General features: G+C 34.9%; 1 protein-coding gene across 3 annotated transcripts in view; it reads left to right on the top strand.

Annotated features, from left to right (window-relative positions):
• LOC150092677 (putative inactive 1-aminocyclopropane-1-carboxylate synthase-like protein 2) overlaps positions 1-21,806 on the top strand; it is a 244,260-nt gene that overhangs the window by 141,482 nt on the left and 80,972 nt on the right. For all 3 annotated transcript variants that reach the window (XM_090414510.1, XM_090414509.1, XM_090414507.1), the window contains exons 8-9: positions 593-667; positions 11,649-11,749. In XM_090414510.1, the coding sequence (XP_090270636.1) occupies positions 593-667; positions 11,649-11,749 (176 nt within the window). The remainder of the gene's footprint in view (positions 1-592; positions 668-11,648; positions 11,750-21,806) is intronic.

Raw genomic sequence — 21,806 nt, 5'->3', positions numbered from 1 at the left:
ATTTACCAGTATTATTAGAAGTTTTCTGTAGAGTATTTTCTAATATTAAAAAAGGTTAAATTTTTTATTAAAAATTCCAAAGATTTGTAAAATAATTTTGAATGTGTATGAAGCTGTTTTATAGTTTGTTTATGTTTGATTTCTATATATGTAGTTAGATCAAGTTTTAGTCTTTCCTTCAAAAGACAGCAGTCCATTTTTAATTTAATATTATGTCATTTGTACTCAAGTAATGTTTGTACTGTGTACTTCTGATTTTTTTCACTTCTATGAAATCTTCTAGCAAGGCAAAACTGGTCATGCCATTTCAGAAATAAATAAATCTTATGCTATTTTTTGTTCTCTTTCGGCTTTATAGTCCAAGTCATAGAAGTTTTTTTTTTTCTTCAAAAAAAAGACATATTCTATACGTATATATATATAGAAATCTTTTTTTTATGCAAATTTATATATGAAATGAATTAAAATAATTGATATCAAATAAATGAAAATAATTGTAATATCATTAATTATTATGTTTTTTTATTTACATAATTTTTTTGTATGGAGGAAAATTATTTATATATGTTAATATAATCTTTTTGGCTTTCAGACAGATAAAGATAGAGGATGCTTCCAGTTAACATTAGCAAAGGTTGAAGAAGCTTATCAAAATGCAAGATGTGCTGTGAGTATCAATTCCTAAAAGCTAGGTATATCTATCTTTTATGTGGTTTTTACCCACAAAAGATTTTTGTAAACATATAATAGTACTTTTGTACTGTGTGAGCTAATGATTTTTTTTTCTGTTTTTTATTAATTTTATATAGCCACTTTTAGGCCTTCAGTGGATAGTGATCTCACACTGAGCAATGAAATTCATCTCCAACTTAAAGACAATTGCAAACATCCATGCCCATAGCTGGAGTTGAAACTGTAGCCTGTTGGTTGAAGAGCAGATATGCTGACTGCTCAGTTAGTATATTTGTTAGAATGAATCAGATATGCTTGTTTCTAATCCACATTTTTTGTGGTTTTTACAGCTGTTAAAAATATTTCACATTTGATAGCATTCTGGGCCTTGACTTAGAATTTTTTAAGGAAATTTCTGACAGTAGTTAGTGCATTTTTTTCTTCAAAATTATTTGTATTTTTGTTTTCTTGTTAATTATTATTATTATTGTTGTTGCTGTTATTATTATTATTATACCCTCCATGGAGTTGGCAGACTCATCATGGGAGGGTCATTCAATTAAGAACATATTTATCGTATTGAATCATAAAATCCATTCACTGACAATGATCCATGTAAAAAATCCACTCTTCACACCCCTCTTCACCACACTCTTACATAACCTCCAGGAATGGCCTCTGGTTTTTCCCCTCTCCTCCCTTCTACTCTTTTTATAATTTCATCTGGATTAATCTGATAAAATCCTCTCACTAACTTTAATGTGTCTATCACATCACTTCTTTTCCTCCTATTCACTAAATTCTGCAATCCAAATTTTTTCAACCTCTCTCCATAGCCAGCAGACCCAAACCTGGTATTTTCTTAGTCACTTGCCCCTGGACCTTCTCCAATGTCAGTGTGATGTCTCCACATCACACTGAAAATCAGATGATCAGATCTGGCACAATGGTGTGGTCTGACCAGTGCTTTATATAGTGGCACAACAACTTCCTTATCCTACAAGTTAGAGTACTTCTTATCATAGCAGTACTATGACATGCGGCCTTTGCAACACTAGTCATATGCCCTCTAAACTTCACTCTAATGTAAATCATCACTAATCTCTAATCTCCTCCACTTCCTGCAGTATATATGGCATTTCGTACACAGCCTTATATTTCTTCTCTCCTTTGTCCTCTCCTCTCCACTCTCCTTTGTCCAAGTCAAAAAGTCTATTCAAATCTTCTTGCATGGAATTAATAACAGCAGCTACTTATAATTCTTCCCAACTTTATGTCATCAGCAAACAAATGAAGATCCCCAGTCAGTCCACATGATATATCTTTTACAAACAAGTTAAACAGCAGGGACCCAAGAACAGAACACAGGGGCACATCACTGGTTACTCAGTTATCCTATTTTGAGACACTGCTCCATCATAAAAAACTTACTGATATCGTTTAGAGAACCAATCTTTAATCCATCTAACCAATATACTATGCAGCTTGTATACCAACTTATATGGTAATCTATCAGATGTTTTTGCAAAATCCAAGAATATCACTGTATATTATTCTTCCTATCAATGGCAAATAAGTCAGCTTGTGCTCTTAGAGAATGCAGAGACAAATGTAAGAAAGCTAAACACTGGGTAAAATTAGCTAAACAGAAGTCATGGGAAGACTTTGGTGAGAACATAGAAAATAAATATCAAGAATGTGGCAAAATATTCTGGAGGCTGTTGAAAAAGCTCAGAAATGGAGGAAAGAGTGCTGTAAAAGGAATTAGAGATGATAAAGGCAACATGAAAACTGGAGAAAAAGATATGCTTGATGTATGGAGTAATTATTTTGAAAAATTGCTAAATGAAACATTCAACAGGCATGAAATCAGGAATACATATCCATACCTGAAGTAGAAAAAGCTATTAAAAGCCTGAAATATGGAAAGGCAGGCTGGAGTAGATGATATTCGACCAGAAATGCTGAAGTATTGAGGTATATAAGTTTTGCAGTGGTTACACTGCTTAGTTCAGAAGGCCTGGACAGAGGGACAAATTCCGGATCATTGGAGTAGAACTCTCATAGTTCCCATATACAAAAAGGGAAATAAAACTGAATGTGAGAATTACAGAGGTATTTCTCTACGGAGTGTTTTGGTAAGATTTATGCAAGTATACTTGAGAAAGATTGTGGAAGGGAAGCATGGTGAAGAACAAGCTGGATTCAGGCCAAATAGAAGCTGTCAGGATCAGATTTTCACTTTACAACCAATAGTTAAGAAATCACGGGAATATAACAAAGATCTGTATTTAAGTTTTTGTAGATCGGGAAAAGGCATATGACAAAGAGCCAAGAGAGAAGCTATTCCAAACACTATAGTTGTATGGTGTTAACGGGGCATTATAACAAAGCAGTACTTTGTCTTTGAGTTGTAATTCAGCAGTTAGAATTGAATGAAGTACAGGAAGATGGTTTAATGTTAAATCTGGTGTCAGACAAGGATGTGCATTATCCCCTCTTTTATTCATTATCTATATGGATCACATTATGAAGGAAAGTGGTATTAAACCTGATATCAAAATTGTTAATCACAGCTCTTTACTTTATGCAGATGATGGTATACTTCTAAATAAATCCAGTACAAGTCTGCAAGATTCTCTGAATAAATTGAAACTGTTGTTATAAATTTGGTGTGAAACTCAGCTATAGCAAAACAAAGACGATGAAAATAGGTAGAAGCATTGAAAATATGAACTCCATTGTGAATGGAGTTGATATTTTTAGTAAAGATGGTAAATTAAATATGGAAATAGACAACAGAATCAACAAAGCTGGTATGGTAGGAAGTCAACTGAATAAATTTATATGGAATAAGAGAGAAATTAGTCAAAACACTGAATTAGCTATATACAAGACAGTGTTCAAGCCAATTTTAACTTATGGATCTGAGAGCTGGGTTAGAAATAAAACACTTGACCAAAGACTAGATAGTGCAGATATGAGAGTCCTGAGAAAATTAAGGGCATGAACAGATGGCATCGATGACAATATTATCATATTAAAAATGAGGATATTAGAAAAGAACTTGCCATAGTTAGCATCCAGAAATGTGTTAGCAGAGCTAATCTCAGGTGGTATGGTCACTTAAACAGAATGGGAGAAGAAAGATTAGCAAAACAAGTGTTTACCAGGTTGGCAGGAAAAAAGACCCAGAAGAAGACCAAGTTATATGTGGTTGATACAGTAAAAAGTGCTTTAGAAGATAGAAATATAAGATAGATTCTGATAATGTAGGAGTCTTGACAGGTAACAGATTAATTTGGAGGAAAATTGTAGATAGGTAGTTAGTAATGATGTAAGTTTTGCATGTAGTACTATCATATTCTGTACACCTCCCTTAAGGGTATATGTCAAGAATTTGATGTTGATGATTCTCCCTTATCCAACACATCGTTACCTTATCATAAAATGTAAGTAAATTGCTAAAACATGACCTACCCTTTACAAATCCATGCTGACCATCATAAAGAATGCTATGTCGATCAACCTAATCCTGTATTCTATTCCTAACCAGTTTTTCCAACTCCTTGACCACAACTGCAGTTATATGGAATAAACTAAAAACTAAGTAATAACAGTTAACATACATAACGAAAATATTTGAACATGTATAACAATAAAAAGCGTGCATTTGGTATGGTGTTGTCTGCTGGTTCATAGGCTGCTGCTGTATACTACTGGTAACTGTCTGTGTGTTGTGATAAATTAGAGAAGATCAGACCTGATGTTAATCATCCCTCGTTTATGTTGCACTTCATAATTTCAGCTGATTCTCTGAATGTTCTTGAAAAAAAATCTGTGGAGTATTTTTGTTTGTTGCCATAGTACTTGATGTTTTGTTTCAGTTGTATGTGCTGCCAGTCTTGATTTGTGTTTTCTTTTGTTCTTGGCATTCTTGAAGTGTTCATATCGGCATACTCCTCTTGACTTGTCTGTCTGTCCATTTGTAGGGCAATCCACAACTACAGCTGATCTTGTAGACACCTGGTGTTTTTAAGAGGCAGATGGGAGAGGTTTAGGAGGTTTTAGGTGATTAGAGATCTTGTTGATGTTGCATTCTTGGTGTATTTTATCTGTGACTGATTGTATATATGGGAGAATCGCTAGTCTCTAAAGTTTTGATTTTCATGTTCCTATATTTATAAAAGAATGAATTTTTTTTATTAATATACTACTGTAACCATTCTTTGGTAGGATGGAACTTGGCTCTTTTATCTATATTAGGGAAATTCTGTAAGAATTTCCCTAATATAGGAAATGGATAATGCTATTTTCTGTGTGGGGTTGAGATGTGGTGTGTAAGTAACATCTGGTGGTTGCTGCCATCCCATAAACTAAGAAATTGAGTGTGTTCTGTTCAGATACCTCAACAAATATATCCAAAAATGGCAAATATCTGTTTACCTCTAATTCAACAGTGAATTTATTTTGAAAGTGAAGGTTGTTATGGTACAAATATTCTTCTAATTGGGTAATAGAGCAGGGCCAGACAATGAAAATATTGACATATATCCATAAAATTTTACGTTGTGTTTCTTGATACTGAAAGGCATTTTTTCAAACTGCTCCATGAATAGTTTGCTAACAAGGGACAGAGGAATGAGCCAATTGCTGGTCCTTCTGTTCATAATATTCCTTTTGCAGTTTGAAAAATGTGCTGTTGATGCAGTATTTGAAGAGATCTACTGTGCTTGGTGGAAAGTAGTCTTGTAATAGTTATATGATTTTTGTTCTTGGTATACATTGGTAAACAGATTAACTAAGTCCAGGTTTGCAAGTAGATCAGTGGGATCTATTGTAATATTTTTGATGCTTTCTATGAAGTGTTTTATTCTTTATAAAAGGGAATGTTTTGCTGATATATGGGGGCTTAGCAGCTAGATATTTGGATAGCAATGAACTTGGAAAATATTTTGAATCAACAGTAGGTCTCAATGGCAAATCCTGTTTATCCACTTTAGGGACCTCATATTTTTGGAACCAGAGGAGGTCTTTATTTTAGATGTTTTTTTGTGTCTTTGGATAAGTTCATCCATCTGTTCATTTGACATCACTTGCTGTATAGTCATTTAGTTTCTCTCTGATCTGCCACACACCAGTCCTTGTCAAGTTGTCCTATTGTATGCTTTTCTGGAGGCTTCAGCTTTGAAGATCAGTCACTCCAGACATCATCCATCTCATTGACTGTCTACCCCTCCTCTTTTTCCAGGAACTTTACCTTCTATTGCTGTTTTGAAAAGTATCCCTTCATCCTTTCAACGTGTCCAGAGTACTTCAACATTTTTCTGTAAATATCCTTAAGATGCCTTAAAGTTGTACTAGTCTTTTCTAGCACCCATCATTTGTCCGCCTTTCAGTATATGATATCCTCAGCAGCCTTCTGTAACACCACATCTCAAAAGCAACTATCCTTTTCCTATCACACATCTTTAAGTTCCAAGTCTCGCATCCATAAGTTGCTGTTGATAAAACAGCTAAATTCCGAATCCTCAACTTTGTTCCTGTGGAGATAGATTTATCCTTCCAGATTTTAGGCAAGTCTCTTACTGTTGTTTTAGCCATTCCTAATCTTCTTCTTCTTCACATCTGAACAGCAATTCTTCACATTAATGATGGATCCCAGGTACTCAAACTTGCTGACTTCCTCAATTCTTTCTCCATTAAGGTACACTTATTTCTCAGGAGCATCCCTGTCTGTATTTCCTTTGAGAACCATAATCTTTGTCTTCCTAGGATTGAGCTGAATAAGTGTTCCATCTCAATTTACCTCAATACTGATCAAGTTTACTGATCAATTTGCCACCTATCCTAATTCCTTTCTTAAGCTCATCCGATGCTACATGTATGATGTCCTCAGCATAGATACTAAATAGGTGAGGAGAAAGTAGGCATCCTTACCTACTTTGTTTCCGACCTAAGGCCAATCAGTTAATCCAACACCTGTTCTTACCTTGACTTCTTGCTCATTGTGCAAGTTGGCTATTAACCTGATAATTTGTTCAGGAAAAACCCATTATTTTCATTGCTTTCCATAGTTTCATATGCTGATCATGATCAAAAGCTTTAGAATAGTCTATGAAACACATTATCATAAGGAATCTAAATTCTCTATACTTTTCTATGATCTGTTTTACCTTTACTTAAACCTGCTTGTTCCTCAGGTATCTCTGCCTCAACTTTGGCCTCAATCTTATTTAGAAAGATTTTTAATTAAATCTTGCTTGTATGAGAATTTAAACTACATGGGTTGTAAATACAGTAGTTGCAACACTGTCAGGAGACATAACTGGTAACTCAAATGTTACTCTTGACAGATAGAGGCACTAATTGTATGTACTAACGTGCACGAGGTGGCACAGCCCATTCTAACAAGTGTCCTTGTGTGGAGAAGTGCTTAAAGTCAATCTCTCAGTGTGCAATGCTCTCAAGTATGTTCACAAGATATTAGAACAGTGATTCTGGATCAAGGTCCAGGTTGCATGAGGTAAAAGTGCATGTGACTGTTATCGTGGCCATAAGGAAGCCTGTGGTGACAGGCTTCCTTATGGCCTAGTAGATTAGCCTAGTAGAGCTAATCTCAGGTGCTATGGTCACTTAAATAGAATGGGAAATGAAACATGAGCAAAACCTATACCAGATTGTCAGGAAAAAAGATTGCCTGACAATGATGGTGGCTTGACTGATAACAGATTAATTTTGAGGAAAATTGTTGATCAGAAGTTAGTAATGGTGTAACTTTTTTACATAGTACTATTGTAATTGTCCTGTAGATCCCCCCCCCCCTCGAAGTTACATATGAGGAATTCGATGATGATGGTTTTAGTAATAACTAATCTGTTAGCATGGCGAATTCCAACAGTCCTTCACCCCAGATGTTACATGTATGTTCACCCAGACTAAACATGCCACATTCAGGCCTAGCTTTTATACTCTTTCTCACTTTTGCGTTAAAGTCTCCTAAGATGAAAAGTACGTCTCTCCTTGGTAGGCAGTCCAGAATAGTCTGTAGGTTTTCATAGAATTGTTCACTCTCTTCATCAGACCTGTCTGTGTGGGATGAATAAACTACTATGATTGACAAATTGGTAGAATGAACCTTAAGTGTAATACAAAAAATATCCTGTCATTAACAGGATTATAACCAAGAAGGGCTCTCGCCTGAGCTGTCTTCAGTATCAGAGTTATCCCATAATGCTTTGAATCACCTCCTGAGTAAACCACTAGCTTGCAATCCCATCTTTTGAAGTGACCTTCTCCAATCTGTCTGGTCTCTGTAATTCCTACGGTGTCAATTTTATATTTCTCCATCTCTTTACACACAATAATCAAGGGTACCCATCTGTAGATCCTGTGTTCCATGTATCTATGTAAAGTTCACTTCTAAGATTAATTCCATACCTTTTGTATTCTTTGTTCATAATATCACTGATTTGTTTTAGAAACTGTAATATATTTCTCAAATGAGGCCATCTGCCTAAGCCCTGAATGCAGCTCCGATTATTCTGTGCAGCAACAGATGCAGCATGAGATTATAAGGCACAACCATATTAGCATTTTGGTTCCAGTTCATAACACGTTAGCCAGGTGGTTTAGGACTTCAGCCTAGTAGGTAAGGTAAGACAGACTCACACTGCATATGACAAAATGAAATATCAAAATAGGAAAGATTCATCCCTAATCCTCAAATACTCTAATAGCATTGGGGGAAAGGAGCAAGAAGAAAAGAAAGAAAGAAGGGTAGGGACCAATCTATGAATAATATAATAGACATATATTACATGAAATAAGGCATGGTTCCAGCATCAGTTACCTCGGATTTGCCACTCCCATACTCACTGAAGTTGAACCCTTGAGAAATTTAAAGGTGGTTCTAAAAGTGCAGTAACAAATTATAGGCCAATCAGTATCTCAGCCATGGTGGTGAAAGTACTAGAAAAATTTGTATAAAAGAGAATTCAAGAATGGGTAGATAAAAACATGATGATGTATGAGGGTCAACATGGCTTTGTGAAGGATTGGTCATGCCTTAGTCATTTACAAACTTTTTATAATAGAGCAGCAGCTGAGTTGGATAAAGGAAATGGCTACATGATGATTTTGCAAAGGCATTTGACAGCATACCACATCGAACTCTATTATGCAAATTAGAACTAATGGGGATGGATATGACACTGGTTAAGTGGATAGTTACTGGACAGATATGAAAAAGTGGTATATGGAAGGGCAGAATTGAGGCAAAAATAAGTGACTAGTGGTGTGCTGCAAGGCTCAGTGCTGGGACCATTGCTGTTTATTTGTACATAAATGATATAGGTAATAACCTGAAAGGAAATATTAAGTTGTGTGCTGATGATGCAAAATTAGGTAAAGTAATAGTTAATCAAGACGATGTGGGGAGCTTGCAGGACAATTTAAATAGGCTGGCTGTCAGTATAGGCAAAAGTTAATGGGTGTCATTTTAATGTCAAGAAATGTAAAGTTATGCATTTTGGAATAAATAGATTACAAGCCATGTATCATATTGATGGCACTGTACTCAGGAAATAACTGAAGCTAGAGATTTAGGGGTGGCGGTAGACAGAGTTAAAGTTTAGAGGACATATTGCTAAGGTAGCCCATAAGATACTTGGCTATTGAAGAACACATTAACAAGTAGAGATAAAGAAGTTGTTATTCCTCTTTATAAGGCCTTGATATGCCCATATCTGGATTACTATGCCCAAGTCTGGTCCCCTGGGTTTCTTCAGGATGAGGAAGTGGTGGATAGGATTCAGAAGCTAGTGACGAAGATGCTGAGTTACCTGTGGAATGTTCTATATGAGGATAGATTGAAGGTGTGTGGATTGCAGAAGTTAGTTGATATGAGAAAAAGAGGGGATATGATGGATGCTTTAAGTTGCTTAAAGTGTTTTATAGGATATAAGCAGGAGAAATGTTTCAGCACTTGGCTAGAGGGACCAGAACAAGGGGTCATCCCTGGAAGTTAAATAAAGGTGTGGTTGGTAGGGGTGTGAGGACTAGATTTTTTGCTTGGAAAGTTGTGAATGAGTGGAATGGGTTGCCAGAGTCAGTTGTGAGTGCTTTGTCTGTTAATGAGTTCAAGGAGAGGTATGATAGATTGTGTGGATAGATTGGATCTCTCACAATGAGTCTTCCGACTCCATAGAGTTGCCCATATAATAATAATAAATCATATAAGTTCAGTATGTTTTTTTTTTATCAAGTTGTTAGCCTTATTATGGAAATATCTCATGGGGTCATGATCCAATTTTTCATAGATGTTAGTATCATGCAGAAGTGATTGTCCTGAAGGCCTTATTTCATCTGCTCTCTTTCTTCTGTATATCAATAACCTTCTCCAGCTGACTGCAAATCCAATACAAATTTTGCTGATGACAATGCACAGCATTCTTCTTTTTCATTTGACAAACCTTACACTATGCAGATCACCAAGTCTAGAATCCATCATCCAGAATATCTATTTTCATCTTTCACCTCTGATTCCTTTTATACTCTTTCTTCTGTTTCTAAGCAGTTTTTGAATAGCCTTCACCACCTTCATGATAGTTATCTTCTTGACAAAATCTTAGCATGACTTTTATTTAGCTGCTTTTTTACACATAACTTCTTGGTAACTTTCAATATGACGTCTTGTCCTGAACTTTACTTCAGTCCATGAATTTTTTTTCTGCCTTGCAGATAACTTTACCATGCCTGCATTGCTGAATCAGTTACTGTTTTCTTAAGTTTGTGCAGCTGAATCTGTTAGGTTTGGTTCATGAATTTTAACTATTTATTTATTTATTTATTTATATTTTCTCCAGTAATACTTGTTTCATTCACCTGAAAACTCAGTTTTGAAAACTCTGCCTTGCAATCAAATTTTAATTTTCAGTAAGTGATATCCGTTTTTATCATACTAAAAAGTAAATGGAAATCTCTTCCTATAAATCCTGAACCAGTGTAATGATATCAGTTGCAACTTCTTGTTTGTTTTCTCCATGTGAATTTGTGCACATCTTTATGTTAGAACATGGTCTTAGTGATTACTAGTTATATTATTACCTTCGCTCTTTTCTCTAAATTTTTCCCAAATATTTCTATACATCTGGTATTCAGTTTTTTATAGTCTACTTGTTTATATATTTGATAAGAGCTAGTTTTTCCTTTTTTTTTTTTTTCATGTCAACTATCCTCAAAATGACTCAAAAAAAAAACCTCCTTTACTACTTCCTTTAGAACCTTCTGTGGGTTCTATAAGCACAAATAACTCTCATTGTTTGTGCTATTGCAAAAGCCTTTCTTGTTTAGTGTTGAATACTATGCTACTCTTTCCTATTCCTGATCAATATTGCTTGAATGTAACATCTCTTATTTATTATTTAGCAGCATCTCTCCTGATTTAGCTAGCTTTAGTTTGTCTTTTTCCTTTTAGCAACACCATTGGTTTGCTACACAAAAAGCTGTGTGTGTGTGTAGTTTTTGGTTTTTTGTTTGTTTATACAGATATATGTTGATATGTGTATCAATTGGGACTACTCATTCCTGAGCACTGGGAATATCAGATATTCAGTTATTTTTAGTATAAAGCGAATGAGTAAGCGTATTTGTAAGCATTTTATGATATTTTTAAAATGTCATCCTGATCAGTTAATTTGTGAGTGATAATTTTTATTGATATAGCATTAAATATAATTTTAATGCTATATTTTAATTGCTGCTCCTCTTCAGTTTCAAAGAGAAGGTAGATGCTATATTGTAAGAGAATTCTGAAAGAAACAAAGTTTAATTGTGGTTTATGTTTAGAAAAAAAGAAAACGAACATTTAGTTAATTAAATGAAGTTTACATATTTTATTGTATTTCAGCAATATTAAGAATAAAATTAAAATAATGTATATATATATATATATATATATATATTTTTTTTTTTAGGGGAAAACTGTCCGTGGCCTAATTTTGATCAATCCTAATAATCCATTGGGTGATATATATAGTTCAAAACTTATTTTGGAATTATTAAACTTTTGTAAGAAGTAAGTTAAACCATTTTGTCAAAAACATTATTGTCAATATTAAGTAATTTACAATGATTCATCTGCCAGATGTTGTATCTTCATATGCATCTGTGATTACATGTTGCCTTGTAGAATTAAAAGAGAACAAAATAGTACTGTATTTGAACATCATTCTGGAAGTTCCTAATTCAACATGTTTATATTCCTGTAGTTAAGTTTTTTTCCAGTTCAAGCACTGATTGCAAAATATGCTGATTTTGTCCAGCTTTCCTGTTAACACTTTCATTGCTAAGCTGAAAATTGGAATTTCATGTGGTGACCAAATTTTTTTATTTAGTTAGCGACGGCCACGCGATAATGCGTGATCGGCCGTTTGGTGAGAACTCGCATCGCGCGATATCGCGTGTTTGGCAATGAACATGTTAAAGGGGAAAAAAAGCTGGAGGAGATTTTTGAATATTCGGTGAGCTCTATTCTTCTCATAACAATCCATTTTGATAAATATCTTGGCCATAGCAATACCATTACAGCCAGGATTCATAACAGAAGCAATATGTTTTATTTCTAATGGCAGTCGAGGATATATTAATTAATCTTTGTGATTTAGTGTCTTTATTCTTAGCCCTGTTATTTTAGTTTTATATATCTCCTCCTCAATTATGATTTTTCTGTTTCATATTAAACTAAGTATGGGGATATGCACTATAGAGAATCAGCATTGGAAAAAGTACCTGTGAAAATCAAAGGAGGAAAAAGTGATTTAAAAGGAATCAGAGATGATAAAGGTGATATGAAAATGAAATACAGACATTCCAGATGCCTGGAGTAGTTACTTTGAAAGTCTGCTAAATGAAACAAGCAGTGTCAGCACAGTGGTAGAAAACTTCGATCAGGAATGCAGCCAAGAATACATACCCACACTTGAAGTAGAAAGCCTTCAAACATTTGAAATGTGGAAAGGCAGCTAGAGTAGATAAAATGAGACCAGAAATGCTCAAATATGGAGGTATAAAAATTTTACAGTGGCTGCATTGCATAATTCAGAAAGCCTGGTCAGAGGGTTGAATTCCAGATGATTGGAGCAGAGATCCTATCTGTAAAAAGAGAAATAAAACTGAATGTGAGAATTACAGAGGTATTTCCCTACTGAGTATTCCTGGTAAGATTTATGTAAGTATACTAGGGAAACAGCTAAGGAAAATTGTGGAAGGGAAACTTGGTGAAGAAAAGCTGGATTGAGGCCAAATACTGGTTGTCGGTATCATATTTTCACTTCAAGACAAATAGTTGAGAAATCTTGGAAATATAAGAATGATTTGTATTTAAGTATTGTTGATCTGGAAAAGGCATATCACAAGGTGCCAAGAGGGAAGCTCTCCAAAATGCTACAGTTATATGGTGTAAATGGGACATTATATCAAGCAACACTTAGTCCTTATTTAAGTTGCAAGTATGTATGAAGCATGTACGGGAAGCTGGTTTGATGTTAAATTAGGTGTGCAATGTTATCTCCACTATTATTCATTATTTATATGGATCACATTATGAAGGAAAGTGTTATTAAATCTGATATCAAAACTGGCAATGTGAATCAGCTCTTTACTTTATGCAAGTGATGTTATGTTTCTGAAATCCTACACAAGTCTGAAAGATTCCCTGACTAACTTGAATAACTGTTGTAATAAATTTCATATGAAAATCAGCAATGAAAAGACAAAGATGATGAAAATAGGCAGAAACATTGAAAACATCAACTGTATCCTAAATGGTGAACTTAAATGAGTAAAACATTTCAGCTATTAGGCAAATTTTTAGTGAAGATGGTAAATTAAATATGGAAATAGACAACACAATTAGTAAAGCTGATGGTAGGAAATCAGCTGAATAAATTTATATGGGATAAGAAAGAATTTAGTCAAAAATCTAAATTAGCTGTATACAAGACAGTGTTCAAACCAATTTTAACTTATGGATCTGAGACCTGGGTTAGAAATAAAACACTTGATCAAAGAGGAGAATTCTGATAATGAGAGTTCTAAGAAAGGTTAGTTGAGTGAACAGATGGCATCAGTGGCAGTGTCACATTAAAAATGAGGATGCTAGGAAAGAACTTGTCATTGTTAGCATTCAAGAATGTGTTAGTAGAGCTAATCTCAGGTGGACACTTAAATAGAATGAGTGAGGAAAGATTAGCAAAACTAGTGTTCTTTGCCAGGCTGGAGGAAAAGGACCGAGATGTAGATGGATTGATAAAGGAAAAATGTGTTTTAAAAGGCATAATTATAAGATCTGATAACGTTGGAGGCTTGACTGATAATAGATTAATTTGGAGGAAAATTGTTGATCAGAATTTAGTAATGGTATAACTTTTTCATGTAGTATTATCATAATTGCCTTGTGTACCCCCTGCGGGTACATATCAGAAATTTGATATCTCTGATATGTATATTACATTATGGAGACAACTACCGTGTTAGAGCAAAAACTTTAGTTTAATATAAACCAAAATGAGCACCTAACGTTTCAACCTTCATATCAAGGTCATCATCTGGAGCATATCCATATATACAGAGAAACAAGCTGCACTACAATCTACATGGTTTGCTAAAGTTACTGACCAACCGTTACAACAATTATTGACCTGACCTCTGGCGAGAGAAAAAAAAACAACAACTTTTACTACATTCAAGCTAGAGTCCTATTATTATCTATTGGGTTACAAAATTAAATTGGGCTGGAGAGCAACATGTTTATATATATATATAATAAAATAAAAAACTGTGATTATACATATACATTTCGAACAATTGGTATGGAATAGTTTCCAATAAAAGCTAAAAATTGCTTCAAGTCCTAAAGTATGCTTAAGTAGGCTGAATATGTGCCATCCAAATTCTTGGAATTTTTATGCCACCATTATTGTTGAGATTAGGGTGGTTAATCAGAATTTCACAGGCTTCTTTAAATTTTCTTTCATACCAGGTTTTTGTGTGATGTAAAGAGCAGGTACTTTTCCAATCAATTTGGTGTAGGGTGTTGAGAGCATGATCTGAGAAGCCTGCTTCACCAAAATTGTTATATTTAATGTGTCTTTTGTGTTGTTCTTTTTTACGTATAGGGATTCTATGTCCAGTTTCATCAATATAAGGTAAGTTACAGGTACAATAGATGCAATGAACTCCAGGATGTGCCAATGCGAGGAGAGGATCCTTAGAGGAGTTGAATATGTTTTTTAATTTTATAGGTGGTTTAAAAGTGGCATTGAGATTATAATGGTGTAGAATTCTATTGATTTTTTCTGATAACCCTTTAATGTATGGGATGGCTATGGTTTTACTGTAATCTATATTCTTTTTTTGATGAAGTTTTATGAAGAACTTTATTAATAGTATTTTTGTTATAGCCATTATTTATAAATGTATTGATAATAATCTTTAATTCTTGTTTAAGAGCTTGTTGATTAGAGCAAATTGTTATAGCTCTGTTTTTAAGGATGTTAATGACTCCAAATTTTTGCGATGAGTGGTGATATGAGTTAGCATGTATATATTGGCCAATATGTGTCGGTTTGCAGTAAACCATGAAGGATAGACTGCCTGAGGGAAGACGTGTGACCAGTGTATCCGGGAATGGGAGCAAATTCTGATTTCAATTTTGATAGTAAATTGTATGCATTCATCTTGTTTGTTCAGGTGCTGAGGAATGTGTTTAAAGTTTGTCGACCATGTGGCCAGATAACGAAAACATCATCAGTGTATTTAAGCCACATTGTAGGTTTTAGAGTAAAAGAATCAAGAGCACTTTGCTCAAAAGCTTTCATATAAAAGTTAGCAATTGGGGGGGGGGGATAGTGGTTAGCCCATTGTCATACATTAAAGGGTTATCAGAAAAAATCAATAGAATCCTAAACCATTATAATCTCAATGCCACTTTTAAACCACCTATAAAATTAAAAAAACATATTCAACTCCTCTAAGGATCCTCTTCTCCCATTGACACATCCTGAAGTTTATTGCATCTGTACTTGTAACTTACCTTATATTGGTGAAACTGAATGTACAATCCCCATACTTAAAAAAAAAAAAACACACACAAGACACATTAAATATAATAATTTTTTTCCCACCAGAGGTCAGGTCAATAATTGTAGTGCAGCTTGTTTCTCTGTGTATATGTGTATGCTCCAGATGATGACCTTGATATGAAGGTCTAAACGTCAAGTGTTCATTTTGGTTTATATCAAACTAAAGTTTTTTCTCTAACATGGTATAGTACGCCCAGAGATTTGAGACCCTTCGATACTTCTGCGCATGTCAACAGGAGAATCTATTCCGATAATAGGGATCAGTCCGTATTGTGGGATGAGTTGTTTATTATTACACGTCGGAAAATTAACTTCTGTTTTATGATCATTGTAGTTAACTATGTTGCTTGTATAACAGTTGGAAAATTTTACCTATAAAGCATGTGATTTTGCATGTTGGTGACCAATTCGTACGTCCTTCGTTTCTTTCCTCCCCTTCAGCATGAATTGACTATTCTTGGCAAGTTGCCAAGCAGAGATCTACAAACTGTGGGCATTTCCATAATGTATTGTGATCACCATGTAAGCATGAAAGAAAGGGTTATGTATATTAAGTCTTAAGTGCTGTGAAGTTTTTAAGTGTCCATATATTAGGTGAGCGGGCCTGGTTGGCCGCAATTTGTCCTATCTAGGACAAATTGTTTCCTAGATAGGATTTGAACCCAGGTCTTTCCAGCCAAAGAACATCTTCTATACCAACTAAGCAACAAGTGTCTTATATTGGAGTGTTGCTCCCACTGAAGTGGTTTGAAAAAGTTCCATGTTTTGTTTCTAGAGCAGGATTTCTGCACTATGTAAGAAATAAATAAAAAAAAATGCCAAAAAATATAAAAAATTAATGAAAAAATAAGAAAAAAATCCTTAGCCCACCCACAGTATGTTGTTAGATCTGAAATAGGTGACTTCAAATTTTACATGACGTCACTATTCCAGAATCTAACAATTAAAAAATATATATATGCATACTTATCTTTTAGCGCAGTGTAACTATGTTTTTTTTTTTTGTAACAACATCTTGTATGATAAACTGTGAATTATGTGAATTTAAATTAATGTATCTATATGTCTAGCATGAATGTAAGTCAGCAAAAGGGGCAGATATGAGAGAAATCATTAGTGAAATGTTATAAATGAAAGAATGCGTATTATTCAGGAACATAGGGCAAAGATCGCCCTAATACTATAAGAGCAGCGTAAGCACCCGCGGGTATCACATCTAAGAAGACATCATGACACATACGTTCCCGGAAACAAGAAGTCCCATATGTTGATCAGTGAAGTCACCCAGCCTGAGACCAATGAGTGAGATGATAAGAGAAATTCAAACTCGGAAAGGTGGCACTCTAGGGGAACAAATAAAACCCGTGACACAGAAGTAAATCCCCCCATTTTTTTTCTTTTTCCTGTATTTCTCTACGTGTGCTCCAAGAGTTCATTGTAGTTCAGCTCTCATTTTTGAGGGCTGACTTATGAAAGAATCCAGCATGACACCGCAGCAGATTTCACCGCAACATCAATGAGAGGGCAATCGACGTAAAACCTTAGCAGAGAGATAGCGCCCAACTCAGGTGAGCACATGTAACCCACATGGCGATAAGATCGAGACAACCAGAATCGAAACAAAGAAGGAAGGACGGAAGAAAACCGATAAAGAATAGATAAGTACTCTAGCCCCTTTTGAGAATTGACTAACAGTGTTAAGAGAATGCATCTTAAAATTTGTAATGGAAGAAAGAGTGAAGAACTAAGATTTATGTAAATGACTATGCTTTTAAAATGAACTTTAAGAACTTTCAGTTAGATAGAGATTCTGTCGTAATTAATCCAAGAGAGATTATAAATGTGCTAAAATGCCTAAATGTCCAATTGAGCTGTAATTAAGAATGTATTATATGTCGATTTATTGAACTTGCTAACATTTTGAAGTCAATGCATAATTGTTTTAAGAGTGAGAGGGTGAGAGAAAGGTAGAAGATTAAATTAGAATTGATAACTACTTTAACTTGTATGGCATTATATAATGAGTTTAATAAATATTTTGGTTCCTTACTTATATGTGTTTCTGATCAATGACTGACCCTGACCCTTCATAAAACTTCGAACCCGTGATCGTGTGTGCGTGCGGGAATACCCCAATTGAAAATAATAGGGCACGACTGCAAATGAAATAAGCAGAACCCAAGCCTTCTAAGAATTCAGTTAACATTATTAGTGGCACCTGATAATCTGTGTTTATCCTAAAGGTTAAGTTTATCTCTAACTTTAAGACCCAGGCTGGTGCAGATAAAAAATAAATTTTACCTGAGTGACCAGGATAACTCATATAATTCAGGGAACAGGTAATCTCTGGTGGCCCTTAAAAGGTTAAATTACGTAAGAAAAGGTATAAAAGAAGCGAGACATAACGATAAGACCAAAATTAATGAAGATCACATAACAATGATGCAACCGACTTAACAGAGAGGTACATGCGATAGAATTTGGTATAGCAGCTGAAGTAGGAAAGGATAAAGTTGATTATATTGCCTCGATATATCAATATCAGAGATATACGACACAACAATATGTACTATGTACTTCTGTATTTTATTTATTTGATGTATATATTTTATCAGGGAACCCTGGTTCCCTGATAAAAACACCAAGCACTGTTAATTAATTTTCAGGCAGAAAATTGTAGAATTTCTGTATTTTCAATATGTGAAGACTGAACAAAAAATAAGAAGAGTTAGAAATAGAACAATGAGAGGGGGAATCCCTGTATAAAGAGATAAGTGTGAAGTTTATTGTAATCATTAATCCATACAGGATTTAATTCAGTTAAAGCTGAATGGAATTTTATTGTTCTCCAGCTCATATATTTCTATATTCACTAGTTCCATTTCTGGAACTAGTGAATCTAATATATAAGCTTAGGTGTTGACGGTTATTCGTGACTTTAAGTTTTTAACGATATTAACAACACCAAACAATTTAATCAAAAGATGTTTAATTAACTGCTTATATTTCACTGAATTTCAAATCAGCATCATCAGAGCACAACACTTGTATACGCGACAGTGAGTAAGTAAAACGATAAAATTGCAGTGTACAAAAGATCTAAAGTCCTATTTATGGTGCCCTCTAATGTTGGAAAAAAAAATCATTACAGCTATGTGGGAGTTGCTCTTAGGATGACAGTCTCTAAAATTTTTGGCAATGCAACCATACTTGTTCAGGTTAGGAGAATTCTTCAAAGCCATTGCTGACTCAAAAAATAATCTTTCATAATCTGTTTACCATTTCTTGACACATTAGTCACCCACCTTTCAGATGGGTCACTATCTTTTTCCACTTACAGAAAGCCAACACACACAGGAAAATACCTACATAAATAATCACATCATCATCCAGTCCAACAGTATGGCATTTTAAAAACACTCACACATAGAGTCAGAGCCATTTGTTCTAACGATACAGCTCTGACTACAGAACTCAAATATCTGCACCATACGTTCTTAGCCAATGGCTATGATCCCTACAAAATAGATAAAATACTACACAGCCCCATTACTCCTCCCTTCCCTAATACACAATAACGCAACATGACCATCTCTATTCCCTATGTCAGAGGGACATCAGAAAAGATAGCCAAAGTACTGATGAAACATCGCCTTCAAACCACTTTCAAACTGCATGTAAAACTAGCAACTCTGATCCGCTCACGTAAGGATAAACTTCACCCTTTAGTATACCCAGGAGTGTATGATGTTTCCTGTGACTTGGCCTACTATGGACAAACAGGAAGATCAGTTAACATCTGCCTGGAAGAACATAAAAAATGTATTCGCTACTATTACTATGGTAAGTCAGGACTGGCAGACCATGCTTTGGATACTTCTTTGCACAGGATTAGATGGAAGAAAACAAATGTGCTATTTAGGAGTTGTTACAGATCTGAAAGATTATTTTTTGAGTCAGCAATGGCTTTGAAGAATTTTCCTAACCTGAACAAGTATGGTTGCATTAATTTGCCAAATATTTGGGAGACCGTCATCCTAAGAGCAACTCCCACATAGCTGTAATGATTTTTTTTTTTCCAACATTAGAGGGCACCATAAATAGGACTTTAGATCTTTTGTACACTGCAATTTTATTGTTTTACTTACTCACTGTTGCATGTACAAGTGTGTTGTGCTCTGATGGTGATGCTGATTTGAAATTCAGCAAAATATAAGTAGTTAATTAAACATCTTTTGATTAAATTGTTTGGTGTTGTTAATACCGTTAAAAACTTAAGTCATGGAACTAGTGAAGTTTGTTTTATTTAGGATTCTCAGTCTGATAAGTGACTTGATACAGTTTTAGTTATTTCTTCAATAAAAGTTTTTTTGGATTTAGGAAATTTAGGATTTAGTCAACCAAATTGCATTCTGTACAGACTTAATCCAAAAGACAATGATAGTACGGGATGACAAGTTATGCTAGATGGAGTGCAACTTGGTTAAAGAAGGACCCCACTTTTTTCTTCAGGGAACCAGGGCAAACAGTGTAAAGTTAACTATGGGAACTAAAATGTTTAAATCCTGAACATCCTAAATTTCTTCATTGGCCATGCTACTAGGTGGCCAAGAGAGAGGTGTTTTTTGAGAGATCTGTGAAAAGATAAGATACATTTTATAATTATGTGAGATGATATTTGATAATTTATTAACTAAATATTGTTGTATGTTATGATAACTATGATTGGCAGCCAGTGTTCAGTTTAGTATTCAAAATGGCAGTGAGACACAGATAAGTGTGAAAGATGAATGAAAGTGGCATCGATTTTTCAAAAAATGTTGAAGTGCCATGAATGCACTATGTATTTTTGAGGAGAGATTGAACATGTCCTTGTGGAGAGGATTAATAAGAGAGAGCGATGAGAGAGTTTGGGTGCAAGATAGTACCCGGTAGTGAGTTGGCAGCAGTGGTTGGGGACAGCAAGCATAACTGAAATGGCAGTGAGAAAGCAATTCAAGAGATCAGTTGGAACTTTTTGCAGAATTAAACAGCAGAAAAATGGGGAAATTGAGCATGCAGTGCATTCTATTAAGTGGGTGGAGGAATTTTTTTCATCATCAGAAAGAAAGCAGCCAACATAAAAAGAAAAGTTGGACTTTGTTTCAGAACTAAACAGCAGAGCAGGAAATGAATATAAGACATATAGGAATGTTTTGAGAAAATTTGGAAATATCAAAAGTAATAATAATGATATCTGCTATTCCTATTCAGGATATGCACACTAATCATTATTAATACCATTGTCACATAATTATTATTATTATTATTTCAGGCTACTCCAGGGAGTCCTTAGACTCATCGAGGGAGGCCCTAAACATCATGTCCACACAACTATTCAACATTCTCACAGTATCTATCATACCTTGCCTTGAACTCGCTCACTGTCATAGCACCCACAACAGACTCTGGCAGCTTATTCAACTCATTTACCACTCTAAAAGTAAAGAACCCAGCTCTAACACCCCTGCTAACCACACTCTTGCCCAGCTTCCATAGGTGTCCCCTAGTTCTCCCACCACCAGTCCTGATCTCAAAAATATCCTCTGTATTAATCCTATAGAATCCTTTTAACAATTTGAATGTCTCAATCATATCTCCCCTTTACCGCCTATCAACTAGTTTCTGCAACCCACAAATCTTCAACCTGTTCTCATATGGTTCATTCCATAGACCTGCTATCATCTTAGTCACTCGCCTCTGGATCCTCTCCACCTCCTCCCTATCAAGAAGGAACCGAGGTGACCAAATCTTGGCACAGTAGTCGAGATGAGGTCTTATCAGGGCTCAGTACAGAGGTCCAATAACTTGCTTGTCTCTGCTCGTCAAGGTATTTTTCAGCAACCAAGTGAGTTGATGAGCTGATTTAGCTACTTTCGCAATGTGCCCCCTAAACTTCATCTCCCTATCCACCAACACTCCCAAGTCCCTGGCCTCATCAATCTCTTGGAG

This window comes from Typopeltis vanoorti, chromosome 25 (genome assembly GCF_054136105.1).
Source record: "Typopeltis vanoorti isolate ZY-2024b chromosome 25, IOZ_Tvanoo_1.0, whole genome shotgun sequence".
NCBI lineage: Eukaryota > Metazoa > Arthropoda > Arachnida > Uropygi > Thelyphonidae > Typopeltis > Typopeltis vanoorti.
Note: the sequence above shows the minus strand (reverse complement) of the source record. Positions and strands in the feature narration are given on the sequence as shown.